This window comes from Clarias gariepinus, chromosome 28, assembly GCF_024256425.1.
Source record: "Clarias gariepinus isolate MV-2021 ecotype Netherlands chromosome 28, CGAR_prim_01v2, whole genome shotgun sequence".
In the NCBI taxonomy this organism is placed as follows: domain Eukaryota; kingdom Metazoa; phylum Chordata; class Actinopteri; order Siluriformes; family Clariidae; genus Clarias; species Clarias gariepinus.
The window spans coordinates 15,670,329-15,695,959 of NC_071127.1; the positions used below are offsets into that span (position 1 = coordinate 15,670,329).

The 25,631-nt window shown below is 40.3% G+C and overlaps 1 protein-coding gene across 2 annotated transcripts in view; it reads left to right on the forward strand.

Moving 5' to 3' along the window:
- The first annotated feature begins 243 nt into the window (after positions 1–243).
- arhgef1a (Rho guanine nucleotide exchange factor (GEF) 1a) overlaps positions 244–25,631 on the forward strand; it is a 40,060-nt gene continuing 14,672 nt past the window's right edge. Inside the window, exons 1-13 of one of the 2 annotated variants that reach the window (XM_053489843.1) lie at positions 244–490; positions 10,445–10,607; positions 13,225–13,292; positions 13,632–13,698; positions 15,049–15,178; positions 15,616–15,725; positions 15,843–15,986; positions 17,048–17,298; positions 17,901–18,026; positions 22,791–22,908; positions 24,422–24,670; positions 25,051–25,127; positions 25,331–25,506. In XM_053489843.1, coding sequence (XP_053345818.1) covers positions 428–490; positions 10,445–10,607; positions 13,225–13,292; positions 13,632–13,698; positions 15,049–15,178; positions 15,616–15,725; positions 15,843–15,986; positions 17,048–17,298; positions 17,901–18,026; positions 22,791–22,908; positions 24,422–24,670; positions 25,051–25,127; positions 25,331–25,506 — 1,742 coding nt within the window. In that variant the 5' untranslated portion in view covers positions 244–427. Of the gene's footprint in view, positions 491–4,757; positions 4,991–10,444; positions 10,608–13,224; positions 13,293–13,631; positions 13,699–15,048; positions 15,179–15,615; positions 15,726–15,842; positions 15,987–17,047; positions 17,299–17,900; positions 18,027–22,790; positions 22,909–24,421; positions 24,671–25,050; positions 25,128–25,330; positions 25,507–25,631 lie in introns of those variants that run through there. The other variant, XM_053489842.1, reaches the window with a different exon arrangement.

Sequence of the window (25,631 nt, forward strand, 5' to 3'; positions counted from 1 at the left end):
TGTGTAAGTATGTTAAAAAGATGCTTTTGGTCAGTCTCATCATGTTTCTGATAACAGCAGCAGAAGTCCAGGTGAGATAATGCACTAAAGAAAGAAAGAGAGAGAGAAGAGGATATGACTTTTGTTTCACTTTTGCTCAAACCCAGTGGTGTCGCTCTTTAATCTCAGTGTGTGTGTGTGTGTGGGCGCGGTTTGGTCTTCGTGGAGCGCTGTTCGCTCTCTTCCTGTACTAAATCAGTTTGAGGCAGAAGAGGAGCGCTTCAGCATGAAGTAACACCGCTACACGCTGCACTCTTGCCTGCGCTATGACTTTACTCGCTTAGGCGATCACACACACACACACACACACACACTTTACTCGGCTCTGGGACATTTTCTAAGGATTTGAGTTCGGTGTGAGACTTTTTTTCCCCCCTCAGCCTGAACCATGTCTCGAGTTGCGGATGTGTCGAAAGTTCGCCAGGAGAGGATGAGGGAGATCACGCTCCGGGTAAGAGCGAGCGAGTGCGCGCGCACACACACACGCGCACACGCACGCACGCATTTACTCAGATATATAGAGTATTCAAATCCGCGCGCATGAAGAAACTGACAGGAATTTAATTTAATATATTTAGTTTGAATATGTTATTTTATAGAGAGAGAATGTTCGAGATGAGGAAATATTTAGGTTTTGTTTGTTTGTTTGACGTGTATATTGATTTAAAACAGCATGTGTAGGTGTTAGTGAGTGGGAATGTACAGTAGTGTATAGGCGCGCGCCTGCGGATGCGTGCGCGTGTACGAGCGCGGGATGGTAGGCAGACCGGTTGCCATAGAAATCTTAGGCTACTGTTTTAGCATCCACACCAAAATAATCACAATTTCTCTCTCTCACTCTTCTTTTTCTCTCTCTCCCACACACACACACAGGCACACACACACACACACACACACACACACACAGGCACACACACATTCACATTTATGTCCAACACTGTTTAATTTTAAACAGTTTAAACTATTGGGTGGCCTGTGCCACCCCACTGTGCAGCTCGGCCACCCCAGTTACGCCTTTGTTCGTTATCATTATTAAATAATAATAATAATGTTTCAAAAGCTACGAACCTCTAAGAGCACTTTTTAATGTCTTTCATTAAAGCTAAATGTAAAATGTGTCAAGTTGTAAGTTAATAAATACAAAATGATATACATACATACACAGATTAAAATGAATACAAAATGATGCATACACGCCTTATGACCACCCGTCTAATATTGAGTAGGTCGCCCCCATTGCAATGATGCAATGTGTGTTCGGACACCTTTCTATCACAACTGAGTCAAAACAGCTCCAAAACTGCTGCTCTTGTGCGATGTTCCTGGTCTGGAGATACCATCAGTGAGCCAAGGGAGGAAAACCGGTGAACTGGTGACGGGGTCATGGGTGGCCAAGGCTCGCTGATGCACATGGGGAGCGAAGGCTGGCACGTGTGGTCCAAGCGCCAGTGTAGATTAAATTGATAAAAAGGTTAATGCTGGTCTCTGCATCGCTCTCACGGTGACAAAAAGGGCTACTTACTCAATATTTGGTCATAATATTATGGTTGATCGTTGTATATACTGTATGTTGGTTAACTCCCAAAGTTACAAGCTAGGTTAGCTAATGCAGAAATCAACTTTTTGTAGGGCCCAGATGACCACAACAAAAAAATTCTGCTGTTGTTAGCCTTACCCTAGCATTCATCATAACATCGCGTATTTTTCTATTAGCTGTGACTTTTATGTGGCATGGTTGAAGACGAACAAAGAAGGTGCATCCTTTATCCTTTATAGGATTTACGCAGATAACAGAGGCCATGTTTGGTCAATATGCCTAAACTGGCCACCCTGTTGTAAAAGGTCAGGCTATTGCCCTAGTGGTGAAAGCATGTCATAATTTCACAGTTGTAAAAAATCTGCATCTTTTTTTATCATCATCATAATCATCTAGTCTCTTGATGCTATTTAAGCAGTCACTCCCTACTGCATTGAGGCCACAGGGCCACAAGAGCTTTTTAAAACTGGAGCAGTCAGGATAAAGACATTTTCTCATCACACACACATCAGAGTGTTTGTGTGTGTGTTAAAACAGCCCACCTGACTACAAATCACATGACTTGGAGTTGAGTTTCAGTTTGCAAGCGCACAACGGATACGAATCAACCTGAACCCCCGGACGCCTGGGTTTTATTTCGTGCAGCTTTTTTTTTTTTTTGCACCTACGTTCCCATGGCAACCATTTAACGATAAGCAATGCAGATGTGAAAGAGGAAGCTCTCGCTCTCTGTTTCCTGTGCAGCATGGCCAAAGTGTGGCGCAGCCCCAGAAATAGAGTGGTATTGCAATCACAATGGAGATGGGCACACTTTTTCTTTGATGTACACAAGGAAAAGCTACCGATTTCCTTGACAGAGCTTAATGTGGAATTGCTTCGTATTTAACTACAGCACATGAGTACATTACAGTGACTAATTATATACACTACAGTGCAGAAGTTTCCTAATCAGTATGGTTAGTGCTTATTTTTAAGGACGGATAGTTTTAAACTAAGATAAATGTTTTTTTGTTTTTTTTTAGTTTGAGGAATTCCTGTAACACATCCTTTTTGTCAAATCTTAGATGACACAGTTAGTACTATTGCATTTTTTGGGAGGTTCTGATATATTTTTAACTACTTCTTTCAGGAAGTAAGATTTTCACAAAGAATGTGGTTATAACGTTAATACAAGGAATAATTGTAAAGCAGATTTTTTTTTTTTAACTGAAGCTAACTAGTGGGCTTAAAGGGTTCGAACCTCCTATACATTAGAGTAAGGTATACAAAACACTTCAAAATATATATTATGTACAACTAACAAAAAATTGCAGTGCGGTATGTGGAGTATAATATGCATCCTTGGGCCAAGGTCTGTTATTATTTAAGGAAAATGATAGGGTTGTTAGGTAGGGCCAATGAAAGAGCAGAATGGGTGGTGGTGTTTAAAAAAAATCTTTTAGGATGGTTTAGAATTTGCTGTGGATTTGCACCCTCAGGGTTGAGGGTTCGATTGCAGCCTCAGGTCTGTGTGCATGGAGTTTGCATGTTCTCCCTGTGCTAGCTGGGTTTCCTCTGGGTACTCTGGATCATTCCAAAGTCCGGAGACATGCATGTTAGAATAATAGGTAATTGGCACAATGCCCTGTGGTGGATTGGCATCCAGGGTGTATCCCGCCTAGTGCCACGACTACCTAGTAAATGAGTGCATGAGCAAGTAAACTGTTTTATTTATAATAGTAAATTCTTACATTAAAATTTAATACAGGTGCATATCTAACTATAAATCTTAATAGGTCAGGGCCTAACAATACAACTATCACTGCAGTTACATTATCAGATTGATATGACAGAGATTAAATTTTCCGTCTTAATGTGACACAAATCAGATTTTTTGGTCCCAAAAAAATAGTTAAATGCATAGATCAGCTCCAGCTCTGATAGCTTTTCATTAGGCATAAATAGTCAGATTCATATAGTAGTCAAACTAGAACTTAGTCAGGAACTCCACCCATTTTAACAGTTAAAAATTTTACTGTCACATAGGAAGCTATGTTCTGTAATAAAGTGGAGTTTGAACATGATAAAACACAAACAATAAATTCAAACACCAATATTAAAACTATGACTATGGCTGGGCTAGAAACCTGCAGACTAATGCTAAACCAGAACAGAGAGCCAACAGTGAAGACAACCCAAACACAGCCTTAAATAGACGAACGTATCAAACAAGGTGAATTCCATTGAAATCATGTGATTTTGGTGAAAAGGGCGGTGGTCGCTCGGTCAGAAGGTCTCCGTTTCGAGCCCCAGTGCCACCAAGCTTCTACGTCACAAGCAACAATCAAATCCTCAGATACACTCGGACGTCAAGCTGGTAACCTGAGCCTGTGAGAAACTGACCCTGAAACAATGGATATATCGAAAACATTGATATACAGTATGGCATGTGGACTGACTTCGGACATGGAGCGTAAAACCAAACTTCAGGATAGCAGTTAACTGGAAAACCACACAGTTATACTGCCGTCTTCTGGACATTGTATCTCAGACAGACATATTAGGGGTTTAAATCTCGCCTCTGGTCTGTGTCCATCAAGTTTTCATGATCTCTCTGGGGTACTTTGGTTTCCTCAACAAAAGTGCCAAAAAAAGTGTGTGTATTTGTCAGGATTGTTTAACACATCACTTGTCTTGTATTTGTAATAGCGTGCATACCAGCATCTTAAAGCGTCTCACACCATCAGCCCTGAATGCAGAATTGAAAAAATTCATAGACTTGAGCAGAAAAGTGAAGGCCATGCTTTAAAGCATTTTAAAGCGTATTCACTTTGTTAAAGTGTATCAGGCTTTAGAGAGTCAGGCATTCACGATTTTTATTTTTATATTTTTTCAAATGGAGACTGCAGTGTGCAGTCCAGGAATATTATACTGCCTTTACTTGGAATAAAGACATTAATAGAGCGCTTAACCCAAACACGAAACACGATACCAAAGGAAAATGGCCAGGTGTTTGACATTTTAGAAAGAGAAAATTTAGTGTTTAAATCTTGGGGGAAGTGACGGTTCTATAGGGTTTACATGCTATGCACACCCATTCATTTCTACGAAACTTTGAGTACTGACATGAGGAGTGAAGTAATACACTGTGGCTTGAGTGTGAAGTCAGTTTCTTATTGTAGTGCATCTAAAGTAGTGTTGGCGTGCAACATAGGTATTTTATCATTCGGTTAAAATGGTTAAAAAGTTACAAACAGAATTGAGTGTTTTAAAAGAATGATAAATATTATTGCTTTAAAGCAGAGATGAAGTCGATATCTATATAGTAGTTTAATTTATGTAGACGTGAAATGTTTAAAGATGAAGACTCCAGGAAGTGATTGGAATATAATTGGATTTCTAGAGAAATGTGAAATGCTACATTTCAGAAAAAAGGTATGGTAAAAAATATATTTACAGGGTGGGGAGAGAGAGAGATGTGAAATGTAAGCTTCTGTAATCAAGAAATTCATTTAATGCACTTTTTTGTCCTGAAATGTCTTTCATGTACCGTACAGTACATTGCTTACCTTTTTTTTTTCCCCGAAAGGCAAACCTGCACTATTACTACTTGCAAGACAACATTTCACCATTTTATACAACACTGGTTGTTGTTTATTGCGTTAAGTAGAAAGTAGAAAAAAGGAAGTGGTCATTATTTAAAAAAAAAAAAAAATCTGTCTTGAAAACACCCGATGTTCTGAGAGCTAGATGATCGCTGATGTCAAATGCTTTCTATTGCACCAGAGAATTTTTGACTTTTAGACAATAGCTCTGCCTGATGGGACTACATTAAGTTTTTCGTTCTAAGAGTTCGAGCAAACAAATGTGATCAGTCACATTAAATCAGGTATTAAGGAACATTTTATGTGATTTTGAGTTATGCATGTCTTTAGATTCCAGACTCAATTAGCTCAGTGTATTACTATATCATGTATGGTCGCTGAGTTGTTGTTTGTTGCCAGTGCGATTTATCGTTTTTTTAGAATGTTTAAATGAAAGCCTCATTTTGACTTCAGGAGTTTCCTGGTATCCCTAAAAGTAAGTTCCCTACGACTATAGCTTGACTAGTGTATACGGTATTACAGCTAGCTTGAATAGTGTCTATTAAAATGTTTTAAAGCAATGTTTTGGGATAAAACTTTCTCATTTCTTCAGAAAGACCAGGAAGATACGGTAACCAGATTTTTCCCGAAATTGAAGATTTGATTTGCTTTTACCTACCGCACTTTACTGGGCATAACGCAATACTAACCTGTGCGACCTGATACCTGACATGACCGGTCACAGATTTTGGCCGGTCACAGATTTTCATTTCCTTAGTCACCACCCTATAAACCATGAAAAGTTCGTTATTTGACACTTTACCGCTGCTACAGGGAGACAGTTTTGGTTCCCTGGCGGACTTGTGGCTAGCATTTGACATTTGACATTTTCGCCAGTGTAGCCTGAGTTCAATTCCTGGTCAGAAAGCCAGTCTGGGAAAAAAACCTATGCTGAATCAAATATGCCAAAATGGAGAACAGAAATTGTTTTATCAGATTTGACATATTTTGGAAGCCATTTTCTCTCTCATGAGAGTTGGCACACCAGTGATTATAACGTTTTAGTCCATTTAAAGCAGCTTTGCATTTTTTCCCCCCAAGTTTTGATTACAGATGATGGCATCATGAACACATCAGAACATAGTGCTGTAACTAGCTCATTTATCATAAATAAACCATGTTGATTCATAATGGACTGGATGAAAACACAACATTGTATTTCAGTCAAATTAACTACTGTAAATACTTGACAAATATTCTAGCAGAAACAAGCAGTATTTCAGCTTTTGAAACATTAACTACTACAGCTTTTGTAGCAGGAACTCTGTTGCAGCTTTTTGGGGCCAATCACACGCATTTAGGTGAATTATTCAGCCGAAGGCAGCGGGAAAAATGCAGTATTGAAAGGTCATTGAACAGAGAAGTTCAAAACAGGTCAGAACTAGTGTGCCTCATCTGTTCATCAAGGGCCACTATGAGACAAAAAAAAATACAATTCATGAGTGTTTTTAGCCATAAACTAATCACTAAAGTTTCAACAATTAGAAGGTAAACCATGTGACCAAAAAAGTGTGAACACTTGACAGTCACGCCCGTATGTTAGCGTCCTCCAAACTGTTGCCACAAACACGGAAGCATATAATTATCTAGACCACCCAAAAGAGAAGAAACCAAAGTGTGATCTGTGAATACATTGAGATTGTGGATCTCATCCCTGCTGAAGATCTTTGCGCCCTAGACCTTCTTACCCAATATCAGAACCTGACCTCACTAAATCTGGAGTGGGATGTTCAGAGAGTGCATGCGGTTGGATGGGTGTAAGGGGTCTGCAAACTTTCATATATTTATTGTATTTTCTCTTGGCATCAAGTCATGTTAGGAGCTTGTGTTGATTTTTTAACTCAAAGAAGCCCAGAAGGAAGGACTTTTCCCTTAAGGAAGGACATAATTATGGGCAGATCAAATACACCACATGGAGCACGTTTTAAAAGACATCATATAGCATTTCCCCTGACAGTTTTAGGGTTAAAAGCCCTAAATGACACAATATTTTATAATTCATTGAGGAGAAACGGTTGATTGTAAAATATGAAATGTTTTGAAATCATTCGATTTGTTAAAAAAGCTGATCTAGTTCTGTCACATATGCTATCCAGACACACCACCATTTTGGAAATGATGTCATGGGTACATAAATTCACACATTGTCTCATGACTGCACCAGGATGTCACATAGATCAGATGTCACATACTGTAGAGACTTGAATTAAGAACTTTCCGGAACATTTAAAGGGTTTGTGACACCCGTAGCTTCATGAGTTAGGCTACAAAGTGGAATCCTATGGAATCCTCCTGATCTTTGAGATACCAAGATTGTGTTTTGTGTTCAAGTAAACAGGATGTTGTCAGCATACTTGCTTAGTGGTTAACGCAGTCACCTTGCACCGCCAGCCTCCGGGTTGGATTCCCACCTTAGGCTTTATGTGCATCAAGTTTGCACGTTCTCCCCGTGCTAGGTGGGTTTCGTCCAGGTACTCCGGTTTACTCCGGTTTCCTCCCACAGGTCAAAGACATGCAAGTTAGGCTAAAAGAGCATGCAAAGGTTGACCGAAAAAAAAAAAAAAGGAATAAATACAATAATAATCACCATTGGCCTTAACAGTCCCAAGGTGCACTACAGAAGTTTCTAGATGGATGGATGGTTCACTTGTGTTTGGGATCAAATTGGCTTTTGTTAAGTGATTTATTTTCTGCATTCTACAACAATACTTGGGATTTCAAAACTATGAAATACATATGGAATTAGGTAACTACGTAACAACAACAACAACAACAGTCAGTTATTTTAAGACAGGAAGGTCAGCCTTTCTCAAAAAGTTCTCGCAAGAACAGTATTGTGTCAAGTGCATTTGCGAACTCCATCAAGCACCATGATGAAACTGTCTCTCACGAAGACCTTTCCAGGAAGGCAAGACAAAAACTTACCTCTGCTGCAGAGGAGAAGTTCATTTACAGTCACCAGTTACCTCAGAAATCACCAATTAACAATCAGCACCTCAGATTAGAGCCGTTATGAAGGATTTACAGATCATCAGTAGCAGATAAACCTCAATATCAACTTTTAAGAGGAGATTATTGCATATTTTGGACGCCCAACAGGATGCTGTACAGTGTAGAAAGAAATAAAAATCCGCTTTGATTTTTTGAGCAGTAGTGTACATGCATGTAATTGTAAGTAATTTTTTGTCACCACAATTGTGTTTCAGCGAGGTAAAAGGAAACGGGAAACATTTTGTCAGCTCCTTTGCCCAAAGCAAAACATACCCTTTATGAATAGTTTATTAAACATAATAAAACTAGAAGCCACTTTGGTGTATAATTCAATACAGGTAGGTTACAGTCTGAGCGTCCACAACACACATTTCTATTAAGATTTTTCTTTTGTTCTTGTAGTATTGTAGAAATTCTTTAAAACTATGGGCTCAGGTTACTTCCTGAGAAAACAACGTCTTATTCATAAGCTGTGGTTGTGTACTTTATTGAGCAAGAGGGCTGATTCAGAGCACTTACACAATAAGCAGTGAACTCAGGGATATCTTCACTATCTGCGTGAAATTATGTGTGTGTGTGGGTGGGGGGAGCAGGGTGTGTGCGGTACAAATATCAAGTACAAAATTGATACGTCAGTACGTTCCAAAGGAGGATGTTGTTCTGTTGTTATTAGCTTAAGATTATAAAATGATTCAGTTGAATGAAGTAATGCATAGACGGCTGGTTCAGTGCATTGATAAAGATCACCATTTATGGCCACACGTATGGCCAAAAGTTTGTGGACGCCTGGCCATCACACCATCCCCCATTTGCTGTTATTTTAAGCTTCACTCTTCCACAAAGAGAGTATTAGTCAGATCCGGTCAAAGGCAGGTCTGGGGTGCAAGTCACTACCAGTACACTAGTTCACTTTGTGCACGGGGACAGGGTCTTGCTAGAACAAGTTTGGGTCTCCATTTCCAGTGAAAGAAACCGGTAAAGCAACCAGGTAGACGGACGTTGTAGATGTTCTTCCAACTTTGTGGCAGCTCTTTGAAGAAGGCTTGCACATATAGTACCTCACAAAATGAGTACAACCCTCAGATTTCAGCAACCACTTCATTATACGTTCTCAAGGGACAATATTGAAGAAACAAAACTTGGATATACTTTAGAGGAGTCAATGTGCAGCTTGTACTGTGTAACAGTACAGATTTACTGTCTTTCAGGGATAACTCAGCATAACTGCCAGTGAAAATGAGTACACCCTGAGTGAACTGTGTCCAAAGTGTCAATATTTCGTGTAAGCACCATTGTAATCCTCCTGGACATGGAATTCAAAAGAGCTGCACATGTTGTTACAAGGATCCTCTTCCACGCCACATGGCGGTTCACCACCTTTCCGTTTCAGGACGCCCCACAGGTGTTCAGGTCGGGGGACATACTTGTCCACTGACAAACACATGAACATGATGAATAGGAATAGGACATGTGACTTTGCATGGGTAAAGATGTACAGCTGTTCTCACTTTTGTTGCCAGCTGTTTTGACTAGAATGGCTGAGTTATTTTCAGAATCTATACTGTTATACAAGCTGCACACTGACTACTGGGAAATATATCCTGGTTTCTTTTCTATAGTACAGTATTGTCCTTTGAGAAGATATACAGAACTCTAATTTGCTGAAAGTACTCACTTTTGTGACTGGGTGTAAAGTGTGATTGTCAAGTTTGGGCTATATATGTTCGTATGTGCAAACTTCATTTTGCCTGGTTTCGTCAGGGTTTCCACATATCTGCATGTAACGCTTCTGTGATGCACCTGGTAAAGCTATTTCTGTCGCAAACTGGATTGCACCTGGGCCGATGTGTGTAGTGCGGCGGGTGGCTCGAGCATGAAACAAGCAGCCCTATAAATTACATCGACGTGAAGCATTTAATAACAGGTAGCTACTTTCCAAATGAAATGGTGTTTTGTTTTTGTACAGAGTATGTATTTTGTGCTACCTTGAATAAAAAACAAAATCTGCTTGTCTGAAAGCCTCTATTCGTCACTTATACATTACTGCGGAGTGAAATTCTTGCTCCGTATATGCATTTAGAACAGGATTAAGGCCGCAACAACGGCAATGAGGTGGATCTCGTGCTTGCATCGCCAACCTTCTCAATCAGTGACTTAGTACCTAAAACCTCGGAGCTTTCAGCGCTCCTGGAGCCACTGATTAACGATTTTCTACTGGCTGTACTGACTTATTTTTCTTCTTCTTCTTCTTTAGAATAAGGAGAAGGAGCGGATGCGGGAGAGAGAAAGAGAGGCGCGAGAGAGGGAGGCGCGCTACACGAACGGCCACCTCTTCACCTCCCTCACCGTGAGTGGAACCACGCTGTGCTCCGCCTGCAACAAGAGCATCACAGCCAAGGAGGCCCTCAGCTGCCCCAGTGAGTCTTACAAACACACACACACACATTTACGTAGAACTTGATGGCGTGTAAAAGGAAAGCTGGTAGTTGAGACATGACATGTAATCGAGGGTAATGTTCAGTCATGCTAAGCAGAAAAAAAAGCAGAACACAATGCACAAGATGCTACCCGCTAAAGTGGACAGGCTAAAACAGCAGACGACCGTCATCAGGTTACGCTTCCGCCAGTCAAGAACAGGAATCTGAAACTACAGTAGAACCAGGCTCAGGCAAATTGTACTGTATTTATTTAGGACTTATCGAGTCAGCCATGGAAACTCAGCTTTATGAGGATCAGAATTTTTGGGCATTTCACACATTCCTGAAAACGATGAAAAATACGTCTCATGATGATCACCTACCCTGGGAGCACTGCTTGAATCATGTAGGCGTGCATGATGCCAAGATTTGAAGACTAACACACACTTTTTTCACATTTCTCTCTGGCGGCGAGAGATACAAGAGATAATGTGCCCAGTACTCCCACACACATCCATATATACAGTATATGTATACACACATACACACTGTGCTGAAAAGTGGGATATACTTGTGTATATGGTTATCACGTGACCATGCATGTTTTTTTTGTTTTTTCCAACACACACACACATTCCTTCAAAATGGAACCCTAATCAAAATCACCATACAGCATAAAAATCCACAGACAAACACACACACACACACACACACACACACATTTGTATTTATATTCACATAGAAGAAGCCATTTTAAACCATTTACAGAAAATAAAACAACCGTGCAAGAAAAAAAAAACCAAGTTTCTCTCAGCTTCAGTTGAATTTGCACACACACCCTTCCTGTTTTGGTGTCACTCAGTTCACCCCTGTTCTTTATTTCGTCATGGTTCTTCACCAACTTCTTCATCCCATGACTGCTTTTTATACCGTTCCCAAAACCTATAAAGTTAACATTATTAAGGCTTTTGTTAAACACACACACCATCATAGCCACCACTCACAGGAGACTCTGGGAAACCTGGGAGACGCTGTAGAAAACATGTTATACATAGTAAAGTAGAGGCAATAAATGAACAGGAAGTGAATGGAGGGCTTTATTTTGATGTACTGTACCTTTAAGACTCTTATCACTATTATGTCATTTTCAGCCCTGTGCCCTTAAACGTTTACAGATGATGGGTATTAAATGCCAGTCAGCCATAAATGATCAACAGTCTATGAGTAAAGCCTGGCGTAAACCTGTTTGTAATACTTTTGTTTTTGCATTTACATTTACAGAGCATCACTGCAAGATTGGTCAATGAGAGCGGATAAAAATAATCTATAAAACTTTGTAATGATTCATAAATGCACTTATTGCCCCCATTAATAAAAACAACTTTACAATTACTGATTCACAATCTGACATGTGGCAATAAATCCACACAGGTCACTTATATTTTGAACATCAGAAAGGGGAAATATAATCTCGTGGACGATACTAGGCGTGGTTGTTATTCGTACCAGATAAGCTATAGGTACAGAAAGAATATTTCAGAAACGTCTAATCTCCTGGGAACCAAAAAAAAAAATCCAGACTGGGGATGTTAGCGATGAATTTTTCATTGGTTAAAGCAATTATAGAGAGGAGCTACGGAGAAATATCACGCAAAACACTGTCGGTTAAAAAATATCAACAGACAATGTTTTGCGTGATATTTCTCCGTAGCTCCAACCTCTCTAGACTTGATCGCCACAACAAGGCGCACTTGCAGTTCAACAAGGGAGCAGTAAGGGACATTGTAGTTTTTTGTAGCCTCCCTTGTTTTGGAATGAGGACAGAGATTCATTATTATTAATTACGAATAATTTATATGTTGGTTGTTACCGTGTTTAACTATCAGATTAGAGAGAAAAAAAGACCCTCTGTGATGTGTTTTTTTACAGAAGTTCTATAGAGAAGATTGATTCTGGCCAGTCCGCATTTAGTTCAACACAGTTATGACACAGTAAACAATTAAAAAGACAGTAAAATATACAATAATACCAATTAATATAAAAAAAAAAAAAACAGCAGTACACGACAGCAAGGAGGTTTGTAATTTATGGTCACGGAGTGCATATCAGGATATCAAACGCCGTCTCTGGTTTACGGACCTAACACTTAAGTTAAAATGTACAAACGGTGGGGGAAAAACAAGGGGGTGTTGGGGGAAGCCCAACAGGGCCTGAGACTCATTACTTCCCAGACAGCCTCAAAACAGGAAGTAGAACTGCTCTCAAACAATAGGCCGTGCAAACACTGCACACAGGAGAAGCCATTACGAGAGAAAGGTCCAGAAAAGCAGAACTGAATCCCAGGTTTCAGCACATCTTATGGATAGTGGCCAAGAGAAAGAGAGAGACAGGGAGAGGCATAAGACAGGTACCGTATTTCCACAGTTTATCTTATCTAATCGTAATGGTTTCGAATAATTCTTTTAGAGCATTTGTTTTTTGTCGTTTTGCCGGCTCCACGAGAAGGAAACAGACAATGTTCCATAGAGGTGTAAAGATGCTGAAGAAGCAGTTTTTGTGCGTTGAGACAGTGGGAAAGGGCTAACGAATGAAGTAATGCTTCCTGTCTGTTTTCTAGCCTGCAATGTCACCATCCACAACCGCTGCAGAGACTCCCTGCCCAACTGTGTCAAGATGAAACAGCGGGTAAGAGAAGGAGCCGTCTAACACGGTCGCATGAGGGTGGTGTCCCTGGTGGTATTATGTATGTGTGAATGAATCATAACTTTCGGCCGATTGCTGTAAGTTAGCGTCTGAAGATCTCACCACTAGAATTATATCCGAGAAGTCATCAAAATTCTGTTGAGTAAAAATGTGAATATTATTCTGATCACACCCAAGCTTAATTTTTTTTTTTTTAGCACTGATTTTATGTAGACTTTATGATTATTTTATACGGTTAAATATTGATTACTGATTTTATTATTTTTTTTTTTTTAGTTTTCTAGTCGGCCCTTTAATAAAGTATGTGTCATGTTTGTGCAGCAGCAGAAGCTGGCGCTGATGAGGAACAGCTCGTCCTACAGCGGATCGGTGACGCTGCGGAATAAGAGTGAGTGCAAACATTTCGGCATAAACAGATGCCGTGTTTTCAGGTGAAGAGATTGAAGGTGTTCTCATACTGGTTGTAGCACATCTGTGTGGATGTAGACTTTCACTCAGCGTTTCTTTTTTTTTTTTTTTTTTACCCTAAGGGAAATTCCACCCTATGTGTCATTTCCAGATTCAACATTTCAGATTTTCAGAAGCGTTCTTCCATATGGAGGTCAGGATAAGCAATTAATATGCCTGGATGGAGGCATGAGTGAAGCTTGGCGGTTAAGGATTTGTGCTAAACGTTACCTTTGGACACACAGATTTTTATATGTTAACTTTTTTTAAAATCTGTAAAACTCCAGTGAAGCCCTCTAGCTATGAATCCGATGACTCGCTTTCCTCAGCTAAATAATTTACATAAACGAAACGACTGGTTAAATCACAACAGCTCATCTGTTCGAGAAGCTGCTCTGGGCCATGCACAGAGCTACAGCCAGGTTTTTTTATTATTTTTTTTTTTAACACACTCCAGCACTCCAGAATGCTCTAGTCGTTTTCACTTCGGTCTGCTGAAATACTTTAGTGTCGCGACCATGATCCAGAAGGCTTGCGGTTTTCCCCCTTGTTCAGTCTGTTAAAATAAACAAAATATCAATTACTGATCCAAAAATGAAAAACAAAAAAGGTCAGACCTAGAAAGAGTAATAACATAAATACTCTTTGATAGGAACCTTAATAATCTGATAATTCTTCTCCATTTCTTTATAATGTACCTTCTGTCGTTTCCTGATCTAAATGCTTCCCAGACATTTGGCTGGCTGCTTTGGCTCGTCTGCGTCGGTCTGCTAACAATATTAAATACGATTCCCTGCTATTTTTTACTCCCTTATTCTTCACCGCTGTCAACCATTTTCCACCTTCGTCTGGATTTAATTGTCATTCTACTATAAAACACTGAATGGTGTTTTTCCAGAAGGATACAATAAAATTCCACCTTTTCCACCATACAGAGGAGTACATAAAGGGCAAAAACACTATGACATGAGCGAGAGATGAGTACAGTGATTACCCAGGACAATAAATAGACAAGATATTGCCTTGCTAACTGGACAGGTGGATAGAACAAAAGAAGTTAAACATAGCAATGTGTACTCACCTCAGCATATTATTATTAGGAGTAAAGAGAAGGACAGGATCAGTGGTAAAAAGTGTCCCATAGCAGTATAATAGCATTCCCCCGGAGGACATACTACTGTCTAGGCAATAAGTCAAGGTGTGCTGTGGATGTTGGTGTTGATTTGTCATGTCCGTAACATAACGGGGTCGTGTAGTTGCACTGACTGATTTATTCTTATCCCTTTATTAGCGCATTTGAAGGAGCGCCCGAGCTCAGCCATCTATCCGTCCGACAGCCTGCGTCAGTCGCTGCTCGGTTCCCGGCGCGGACGCTCTTCCCTGCTGCTCTCCAAAAGCGTTTCCACTAATAACATCGCGGGGTGAGTCAAGCCACCCATCCTTATTCACGATGAGGTCATTGTGCCGTACTGTAAATTTCATAATGTTCATTTGTGTGCTGTTTAATATCAAACCTATGTGGTTGCATCACTCCCTTTTATTTTGAATGCAACATGTGTCCCCAACTGCAAGTTCCAATTCCGGTCATATTCTTAATCTATTAAGAATATTATAAAGTTATTGTTTGTCTGTCGCATTTTTTTAACTTTTATATTGTTGTATGCTTTTTTTGTTTGTTTGTTTTCATTTTTATTATTATTATTTCTAGCATTGATTTCTTTGTGCCTGCAACTCATTTTATTTATTTATTTTTTTTGTCGTCGGTTGTTTGGTCATGCCTATGCGGGGCGCATGTGTGTGTGTGCGTGTGTGTGTGTGCGTGCAACTGTGTCTGTGTGCATGCATTCGGCGTGTGTAGGACACTGAGTGATGACTCTCCCTTGGGGCTGCGCAGGATCTTGTCCCAATCCACAGACTCGCTAAACTTCCGGAGCAGAACCATGTCTATGGAATCGCTCAATGACGAAGGTACACACACACACACACACATATTGCTAGACCTAGCCTAAAACCGGCCTTCATAGCTCATTCCCCGTTTTATTCGTTCAGGTCAGATTTGATACCTATTAATCTCTCTTTCTGTAGGAGAAGTTTATTTTGCTTCTGTGCTGGAGGAGCTAGAGATCGAGGGACGGGACTTTGAGGCGGACTCTTGGAGCATGGTGGTCGACTCCGCCTACCTGCAGACTCACCGCAAAGATATCATCAAGAGGCAGGATGTCATCTATGGTGAGAGAGAGAGAGAGAGAAAATAGATATGATCAGTATTTTACTGCTTATTTGCAATACTTGTATTATATATACACTATTATTGCCAAAAGTATTTACTCACCCATCCAAATCATTGACTTCAGGTGTTCTAATTACTTTCATGGTCCAGTCGTGAAACTTCCTCGCTACTAAATGTTCCATAGTCAACTGTTAGTGGTATTATAACAAAGTGGAAGTGACTGGGCAGGCCACGTACAATCACAAAGCGGGGTCAGCGGATGCTGAGACTCATAGACGTCGCCAACTTTCTGCAGAGCCAACGGCTACAGACCATCAAACTTTGTGTGGCTTTTAGATAAGTTCAAGAACAGTGCGTAGAGACCTTCATGGAATAGGTTTCCATGGCCAAGCAGCCTGAATCCAAGCCTTACATCACCAAGTGCAATGCAAAGCATCGGATACAGTGGTCTCTGGAGTGACGCATCACGCTTTTCTGTCTGGAAATCCGATGGATGTCTGGGTTTGCCGGTTGGCAGGACAATGGTCTTTGTCTGAGTAAGTTTGGTGGAGGGGAATCACCAAACTTACGGGTTGTTTTTTAGCAGTTAGCCTTGGCTCCTTAATACCAGTGAAAGGAACTCCTAATGCTTCAGCATACCAAGACATTTTGGACAGTTTTATTAAGATCCCAACTTTGTGAGAACAGTTTGGGGACAACACCTTCCTGTTCCACCCGTGCACAAAGCAAGGTCCATAAAGACTTGGATAAGTGAGTTTGGTGTGGAAGAACTCGACTTGTCCTGACCTTAACCCTATAGAAGACCTTTGGGATGAATTAGAGTGGAGACTGCGAGCCTCAGATCTTCTCGTCCAATATCAGGGTCTGACCTCACAAATGCACTTCTGGAGGAAGAGTCAAAAATTCACCCAAAACACACTCCTAAACCTTGTGAAAAGCCTTTGAAGCTGTGGACCAACATTATATTAATATCTAATTAACGAAGTTGTACTTTATCATGGACAGCATAGGATCTAACATCTAAGAGTTAACCCCCTCTTTTCCATTTCTCGATATATAGAGCTGATCCAGACAGAGCTGCATCACGTGCGCACGCTGCGCATCATGGACGGGGTTTTCCGCCGAGGCATGCTGGACGAGGTGCAGCTGGAGCCGGGCATCGTTCACGCCCTCTTCCCATGTCTGGAGAAACTACTCGTGATACATACACGCTTCATGACACAGCTGCTGCACCGTCGGCAGCTCTGCCTGCAGCCGGACAGCACACACAACTTTACCATCAGCCGCATCAGCGACGTCCTTCTGCAGCAGGTAATGCAGCTGTTAAAATATACATACCTTAAAAATATCTGGTGGTTTGCAATAAAAGTTTAAATCTCGATGATACAACAGCCAATGGCTGGAACAGAAAAAGGGACGGCATTGCTACTGTAGATAACCGCGGGAATCTCTGAGCTCATGTATGTGAAAGAGGGCGAATAGCACTTTTCCTCTGAGAGTAGAAGTTTAAAAAGGCGTCTTTTCAGGTGTCTCAAAGGAGGCATGTGCCAGCGTTTACCCAGAGGTTTACTTATGAGTTTGGAAGTCACTGGTATTAAATAACACTTGACATTGAAAATGTTTATTGCATAGTGTGTATGGATTATTTAGTAACGAAAAACAAGCAAGCATGCAAGCAATACCATGTACCATTTCATTTCTTTCCATAGCTCAAGAGGTAAACTATTAGCTGAGCAAAACCAAATTGCGTATCCTGTTATGAGAAATTAGTTCTTTTAAGCGAGAGTCAGCGTGACATGCCCTGTGCAAATGCTCTGCGTAGGAGGATCGAATGCTTTCTCTTTTTTTTTTTTTTTCAGAGAAAACAATGATAATATTCTCAATTCCTTCGTGTCCTTCAATGTGGGTTTCAGTTTTCAGGTCAGTGTGCTGATGAGATGAAGAAGACCTATGCTGAATTCTGCAGCAGTCACTTGAAAGCTGTAAAACTGTATAAAGAGCTGCTGGCTAGAGACAAAAGACTGCAGTACTTCATACGGGTAAGGCCGGTGAATTCTTACTTTCGTTAATGAGCAACGGATGAGCTTTTTTTTTTTTTTTTTTTAATACCATTTATACATAATTCTATAAACCTCAGCATGAGTCATCTTTTTTTTTTGCATTAAATTTGTGTGTGTGTGTGTGTGAGAGAGAAAGCATAAACACAGATCGTACAAAGAATCCTGGTCATTAGATGTCATTTGTTATAAAAGTGAAATTATTAGACCATTACAAAGGATGCAAAAATACGAGATTGAAATAGACCAAAGACATTAAGCAAGAAGTGTTCGTATCGTTCCAGACTTTTCAGAACTCGCAGACTGCCTCTGGTGATGGAGAGAAGGTGTTCAGTGCTGAACAGTAGCATGTATAGTTATGGAAAACGGTTCCATTAAACTGCATAAATAAACCCAAGCTTAATATAACCGCAGATCAGGAACTACTGTATTTAGCAGCGTTATTAACAGTGTGAGTCTTGCCAGCAGCTATGTTGGCATGAAGCACCTCCAGTGAGTTCCATTCTAAAGTAACATCGACCTTATTAATGACCTTTTAAAAGCAAGAGCCAACAATGCCTTTATATGGAATTGTTATTCAAATCCTTTCCTGTACAATGCAGAATAAAGACTGTTTTCTTCATCAAGCTCTTCTTTCCTTTGGAAATTATCCATTTGAAAGAAAACTTGTTCATTTATTTGGATGAAGAAAGGGAAATGTAAGAAATACATCTTAGTTCCGGGTGCTACGGTCATAGTACGGTGTAAGAGGGGTGCCAAAATTTCTTGCAGCCATCTGGAAGAAGGGTGACAGTCAGTTTTTTTTTTTTTTTTTTAACTCAAGAAAATGACTTGTTAAGGTCAGGCATGTTTGAGTTATTCATCATGCTGCTTAGCAACACATATTCATTCCAGCATGGATTTGCTTTAGAAATCTCTGTTTATTTAACTTTTATACAGTAAATGGTTCTCTGATCAATAATTGAATTTGTTAGAAATGTCGGTCTTGGAAGGAATGAAGGCAGGTTGTCTGGCAACCTTTTGCAAAGGATTAACAAGCGGTAGTTCTGTGGATGCGTTGCTAGACATGATACCATGCATACAGTTGTTGCTGTTATTTTTTCACTTAAGGGATCGCCATCTTGTCTGGTCTTTTGCTTTGGCACAGGTTTGGTGCTAGTTGCTTTTCTTGGTGCATCCCTTCCTTGGGATTGGCTCTAGGGGATTCCCAGCAATCCCAATGGGTAGGTTTTGGGTATTGGCTGAGGAAAGTAGACAAGATGAAAAGACCAAAGCACCAAGGCCTGTACACCACGCCTATATTTAAGTTAAGGGTATTGAAACTATTCCAACTTTTTGCATCGTCTAAAGTCTGGAACCCATACCATGATGCTCCACCAGATCTTTACTGCAACTGTCTTCAGTTTCTACTTGTTCTTGAGGTGGTTTCACAATTAATTTTGGCTTCAGAAACCGACATACATTTTTTTTCCTTCTCTGGGCCTCTGCATCAGACTATTTCATCCCAGATGCCTTTCCTGCCACAACTCGCCTATTTCTCCAGGCTTGGTTCTGGCTGAGGATGCTCTCCATAGGGAATAATTGAGGGATCTTTAACTCCAGACCTGGGCCAGTCTCCAGCACAGTTTGTAATTTCACCAACTCCTAAACACAGCCACTTAACTTCGATTCGTTTTATTAAGAGATTAGTTTAATCAGCTGTGATTGAGCAGAAGAATCATTAAACTGTGTTGAAGACTGGGCTTTCAGGAGTAAAGTGGAAGACCCCTGGCATAAGTTTAAAGGGCATACCCAATGGTGATGGGGCTTAAAAACCCAACCATCTGATCTACCCAGATCCTCAACAACCTGAGCTACCACCAAACCCCAACAACTGGCATACAGTACTTATTTAGCTTTTAATCTCCATCATTGATTACAGTATAAAGCGTTGCACATTGTGTTTTGAAGCATTTGGCAGATTTCATCAGAATTCATCTTGCTGTGCTTTAGTCAGCAATCTCATCATCAATAAATACACAGGAACCAGTTTCATTGTAGCCGTCCACTCCCACGCCAGAAGATGAGGTATTATGCTTGAGATCATAAGCAGTTCCTTCCCTTCTACATACTTTTCTGTTTTCATCATTCTGCTACAAGTTGCTGCTCATTTCATCCATCCAGAGAATGTTGTTTGAGAAATGCGTCCTCTTTTCTTTTAGTTGGTATCGATAAGATCTGACCTACTATTCCTGTTTTTGAGCATTTATAAAAAGTTAACATCTTGTAGTTAAATTTTAAATTCAACTCAATTTTATTTGTATAGCGCTTTTAACAGTTGACATTTTCGCAAAGCAGCTTTACACACTCAAAAGAATTATTTAAGTTTGTATAAAATGTGTGTATGAATCAAAATAATAAGATTGTCCCTGATGAGCAAGCCGAGGACGACAGCGACAGTGGCAAGGAAAAACTTCCTGAGATGGTAATAGGAAGAAACCTTGAGAGGAACCAGACTCAACAGGGAACTCATCTCCATCTGGGTGAAACAGATAGCAGGGAGGACAAGTGGAACCATCCCCAGTCACCACACGCAGCCTAGGCAGACCACGCGGGGCATCCATGCGACGAGATCTCCAACCAGAAGCAGGACTCCAGGACGAGTTAGACAGGTCCAGGGGGCAGAGGAGGTCTGGATCATTGGCAGATCAGGAGCGACATGTACTGTATAGCTCGAGAGAGAGATAGGTAGAGGAAAAAGGAGAGAGAGAGAGAATAGAGCAGAAGAGGAGAGAGCAGAAGAGAAGGTGAGATGGCAGTTGGTCACAGTCGAACAATGTATAAGGTGAATGTATATTTAGTGCAGAGTGCAAGTAGGGACTCCGGCAGGACTAACTATAACAGCATAACTAAAAGGGAGAGCCAGAAGGAAACATAGACATGAGCAACCAATCACCACGAAGTCAACAAACCTGAGTGATCAATGAGAGTGAGGAAGACAGCATCTAAACATACCAGTTCACCATAATACTCTACGTCCATGAGTCCCCCAGATCTGCTCCTTTACCTAGAGCAAATCTATTTTCAAAAATGCTTGGCTAAATAAATAGCTTTTTAGCTACATTTTTTTGGACTTAAACACTGAGACTGTGGCTGAGTCTCGAACACTATTTGGAAGACTATTCCATAATTTTGGGGCTTTGTAAGAAAAAGCTCTGCCCCCTGCTGTAGTTTTAATAATACGCGGTACTGACAAGCAGCCTGCGTCCTTTGATCGAAGTAGGCGTGGCGGATCGTAAGACACTAGCAGTTCACTCAGATACTGCGGCGCGAGACCATTTAATGCCTTGGACGTCAATAGTAGTATTTTAAAATCGATGTAGTTGTTCTTCTTGATTGTTGATCTTGGCACGACAATGTCTGTTTCCTGATTGGCGTTTTTGATCGGGCGACTGGAAATAACACCGGAAAAGTGCACTTATTTACCAATGTGCACTGTTCAACTCCTTTAGATGTAAATACCTTGAAATAATTAAAGCTGAAAATCTGCGATTTGATCTTATGTTTAATTTGACATCCAATATACGATGCTAGACAACTAAAATACCAAGAATGTTGAGTGTTCAAATATCTATGAACTTGATATTTGGTGGCAGTTTGATATTGTTTACAGCGTTTATACAGTAGCATTACACATTTAATCACACGACACAGATCAGGCAGCTTCAATCCTACCTGATCCAGATCCTCTGTCTGGTTTTCAATGCACATGCATGCTGCCAATCAGGTAGAGGATGCAGATCAGGTAACCACAAGCAGTTTCCATAGTTAAAAGACTGGATGCTTGTAAAAAAAAAATGTATTGTGGTTCCTCTTTAATAATTTAGGATTTATGATAGTTTGTTTTTATTACAGATACATCCTCAATTACGGCATATCATGTTCAGGTCACTCAGGTCGTAGAATTGTGTTTTGAAATCAAGCACAGCTCCTAAACTGTGTGCAAACAGAGCGAACAAACAGAACTGACGTCAGTGTGTGAGAAATAGACGGATAGAGGGATGAGTTCAGGAGCAGGATCGAGGAGCGAGAGAGAGAGAGAGAGAGAGAGAAAGGCCTTATGTGATGAGATGAATGAGGTGCATGTTAGTGTTAGTGTGTTTATACAACTTAGTAATATTAGTCAAACAAAAGACACGCAGTGTGTGTGTGTGTGTGTGTGTGTGTTGCTGCAGTGGGAGGACATTGATGTACAGCTGGATGCGAGTGGGTGTAATATGTGCTAATAGCCTTGTTTCCCATGTGTTGGCATAGTAGCATGACTCATCAGTTTTGTCAGGTATTCTCTTTAAAAAAAAAGAAGAAGAAGAAGAAGAAAACATTTTGACTCATTAGGTGATTTTAATCCATAGAAAAAAAAAGTATTAGTAGTTTATCAGACCACTATGAGGTTTTGCAGCACGGTATTGCAGTGCATTGAGATAATGTTCCTTCGCTCGTGGATGCGCTCTTGCACGTACTGTACCATGTTGCAAGGCCGCGTTGTTGCATAGTTAAATTTAGCCAGTAGGTAGGCGTATGTAACTCGCTGTTGCTTGTTGCTAGCTAGGAGGTGATAAAAGGACAACGATTGTAATGTGGAATATTAATATTTACTGGATTTACATTCACAGTCACAGTCATTGAGATAACATGCTTATAACAATAGAATTGCAGGTTTACTTCCCCTCCTACTATATTCTCTGTCTCTCTCTCCCACATTTTCAGAGGGTGAATAGAGGTCCTCTGTTGCGTCGTCACGGTTTCCAAGAGTGCATTTTGCTGGTCACCCAACGCATCACTAAGTATCCTGTACTGGTGCAGCGTATCCTCGACAATACCAAGGGTGAGCCGTTGTCATGGTAACAGTGCGACCAGGACACATCACACGCAGCGGGCACACAGCGAACGTTCCGGAGCACTTTTTTTTTTTTTATAAAGTGTGTCATACTTTAACGTGTCAAATTTATACACACATAATACAGTGTATTATACACATTTACATACAGTAAATTAAAGGTCCCGTATTTTACTATTGTTTACCACAGGCCTCATATCTTCCCAAAGTGTGTGAGTGTGTTAATGCTTGAGATAATGCTTTTTTTTTTTTTTTTTTTTTTTTTGACGCCTGCTACAAATACAGTGTCTATTTAAACAAGCCAGGTGAGGAGATTTTCCTATGTGATGTCATAATACAAAAGGATCAAACTGGCTTGTTTTACCTCTTGGCCAATATTTTTTTTTTTGCAGAGAATGTCTAAAAAAGACGAATTTTTTAGAAAAGACGAAAAACGTGAATTTTCACCTGCTTAGTGGGTCTGATACGGATTGGGAAAGCGGTGTGCTAAAAGGTTTTCTTGAGTATAGCATGATGCACAAAGATCTGAGCCATGATCAAATTTTGCTGTGGATGGACCAACACCTTCTGAATTACGAATCTTCCGTGCCTGGTACAGAATAGTTTATATCTGAGGCTGATCGGCCGATCAACCTGAAAAAATCACCAGACAAAAGAACCATGATTCATAACTGAATCGATTTTTCCCACATCTCAGTTATTTAATATTAATGGAGATAATTTTAATTGCCGATTGTAAATTCAGACCACCAGTAAATTACAATCATGTCTAGCGATTGCACAGATATAATCTCCATTAGGGATTTTTTTATATTAATAATAATTAATATTCTTTAACCAGTGTTGCATATATTAGATTGGAAGAGATTAGATTTAGATTTTTATTTTTGAATGTAAATGTACAAGGCCAGTGAAATGAAGTTCATCTAACCAGAAGTTAAATAAACAGTGTAGTATAACTGTGCAAACATTATGCAGTGGATGAGACATGTCAGGAAGATAACATTATATACATCCATACTTGCATGAGTGTCTGTATATTACAGTATATACAGAATAAATATGGGTGGAATAAAGAGTATTGGAGTGATAAGCATGAATTATGTATGGTGCAAATGAAGCAGTGCAATACAGATAGTCACCGACTTACGAACGAGTTTCGTTCCGGGAGCATGTTCGTAAGTCTGATCTGTTTTTAAGTCTGACACGAATATACAACACAAAGCATACTTATCCACTTGACTGAATCTTTGTCCCCTTTCCCCACACTGAGATTACACATTTTATACATTCACTTACACCCTGAAAATATTGTATAATTTGTGATTTTGAAAATATTGGAAGAAAGGAAATTTTTTAATTTGTAACCTGAATGTTTGTAACTCTGGGACTAAATCCATGGGCACAAATACCGTCATGGGTACTCGTCTAAGTAAACAGGCTAAAGAGACTAAAATCATCTTAACATGAACATTTTGTGTGAATGTAATATTTCATGTAGACAATCCAGAGGAGGAGACGGGGCTGAAACAGGCTCTGGCGTTCCTGCGAGATCTGCTAAGCGGCGTGGAGCAGCAGGTGCTGGAGCTGGAGCGAACGCAGCGGCTGCAGGAGATCCGCTCCAGACTGGACCCGCGCTCTCAAGCCAAAATGCGCTCAGACGCCATGTTCAGACCCGCCGAGCTCCTGCGCAGACAGCTCATCCACGAAGGCACACTGCTCTGGAAAACGCCAAGCTCCAGACTTAAGGGTATTAATAAGGAGAGAAACGCGTCTGTCCGTGCGTCTGTTCGAGGACAGCGTCTTTTGATATGACTTATCATAGGGGTCTGATTTCTGAGAAAGGAGACAGATGGGAGCAGATATGACGTGTGAGGGATTTAGAGACGAAGGACAAATGTCCTCACGAATGTTGTAAAATGTGTGAAGAAATATTTGTCTTGTTCTGTTCTTAGTTTCACTTCTGTAGCCTTTTTTTGTGGGGGGGGGGGGCAATCTGAAAGGGCATTTATTATTTTTTTCTCTGTGATTAAGCTTAAGGTTAGGGATTTATGTTTGGACATCTAAAAACTGTTTTCAGTATGATGTGTTTTTAACATGTGGTTTGTGTTTGTTGTTTGTTTCCTTTAGACGTTCAAGTTCTCCTCATGACTGATATCCTAGTGTTCCTGCAGGAGAAAGATCAGAGATATGTATTCGCCAGTTTTGTGAGTCAACATACAGTTTATTGGCTTATATACACACACACACACACAAACACACACACTTCCTTGCACATGTATCCAAACAACTTCAATTAAAGTTGTTGACTTGATGACTGAAGATTAATGCGAATTTTTTTTTTTTTTGGTTCAACAAATGTTTATGTAGCTTCCTGTTTTTTGTTGCTTCTCTTTTCATTTCTGCACAGGATAAGTCTTCAGTAGTTTCCCTGCAGAATCTGTTAATCAGGGACATAGCCAATCAGGAGCGAGGGCTGTTCCTCATCAGCAGCGAGTTCAGTCCACCGGAGATGTACGAGCTGCACGCAGCCTCGAAAGATGACCGAAATACATGGATACGGCACATACAGGAAGCAATCAGCAGGTCTCGCACGCATGCACACACACATACACACAGACTATTAACTAATAGACAGAAAGTGAAATATGGTGCAGAAGTTACACACATTAATACATTCTGCAGTCAGATCATTTTAATGCAATTCAGTG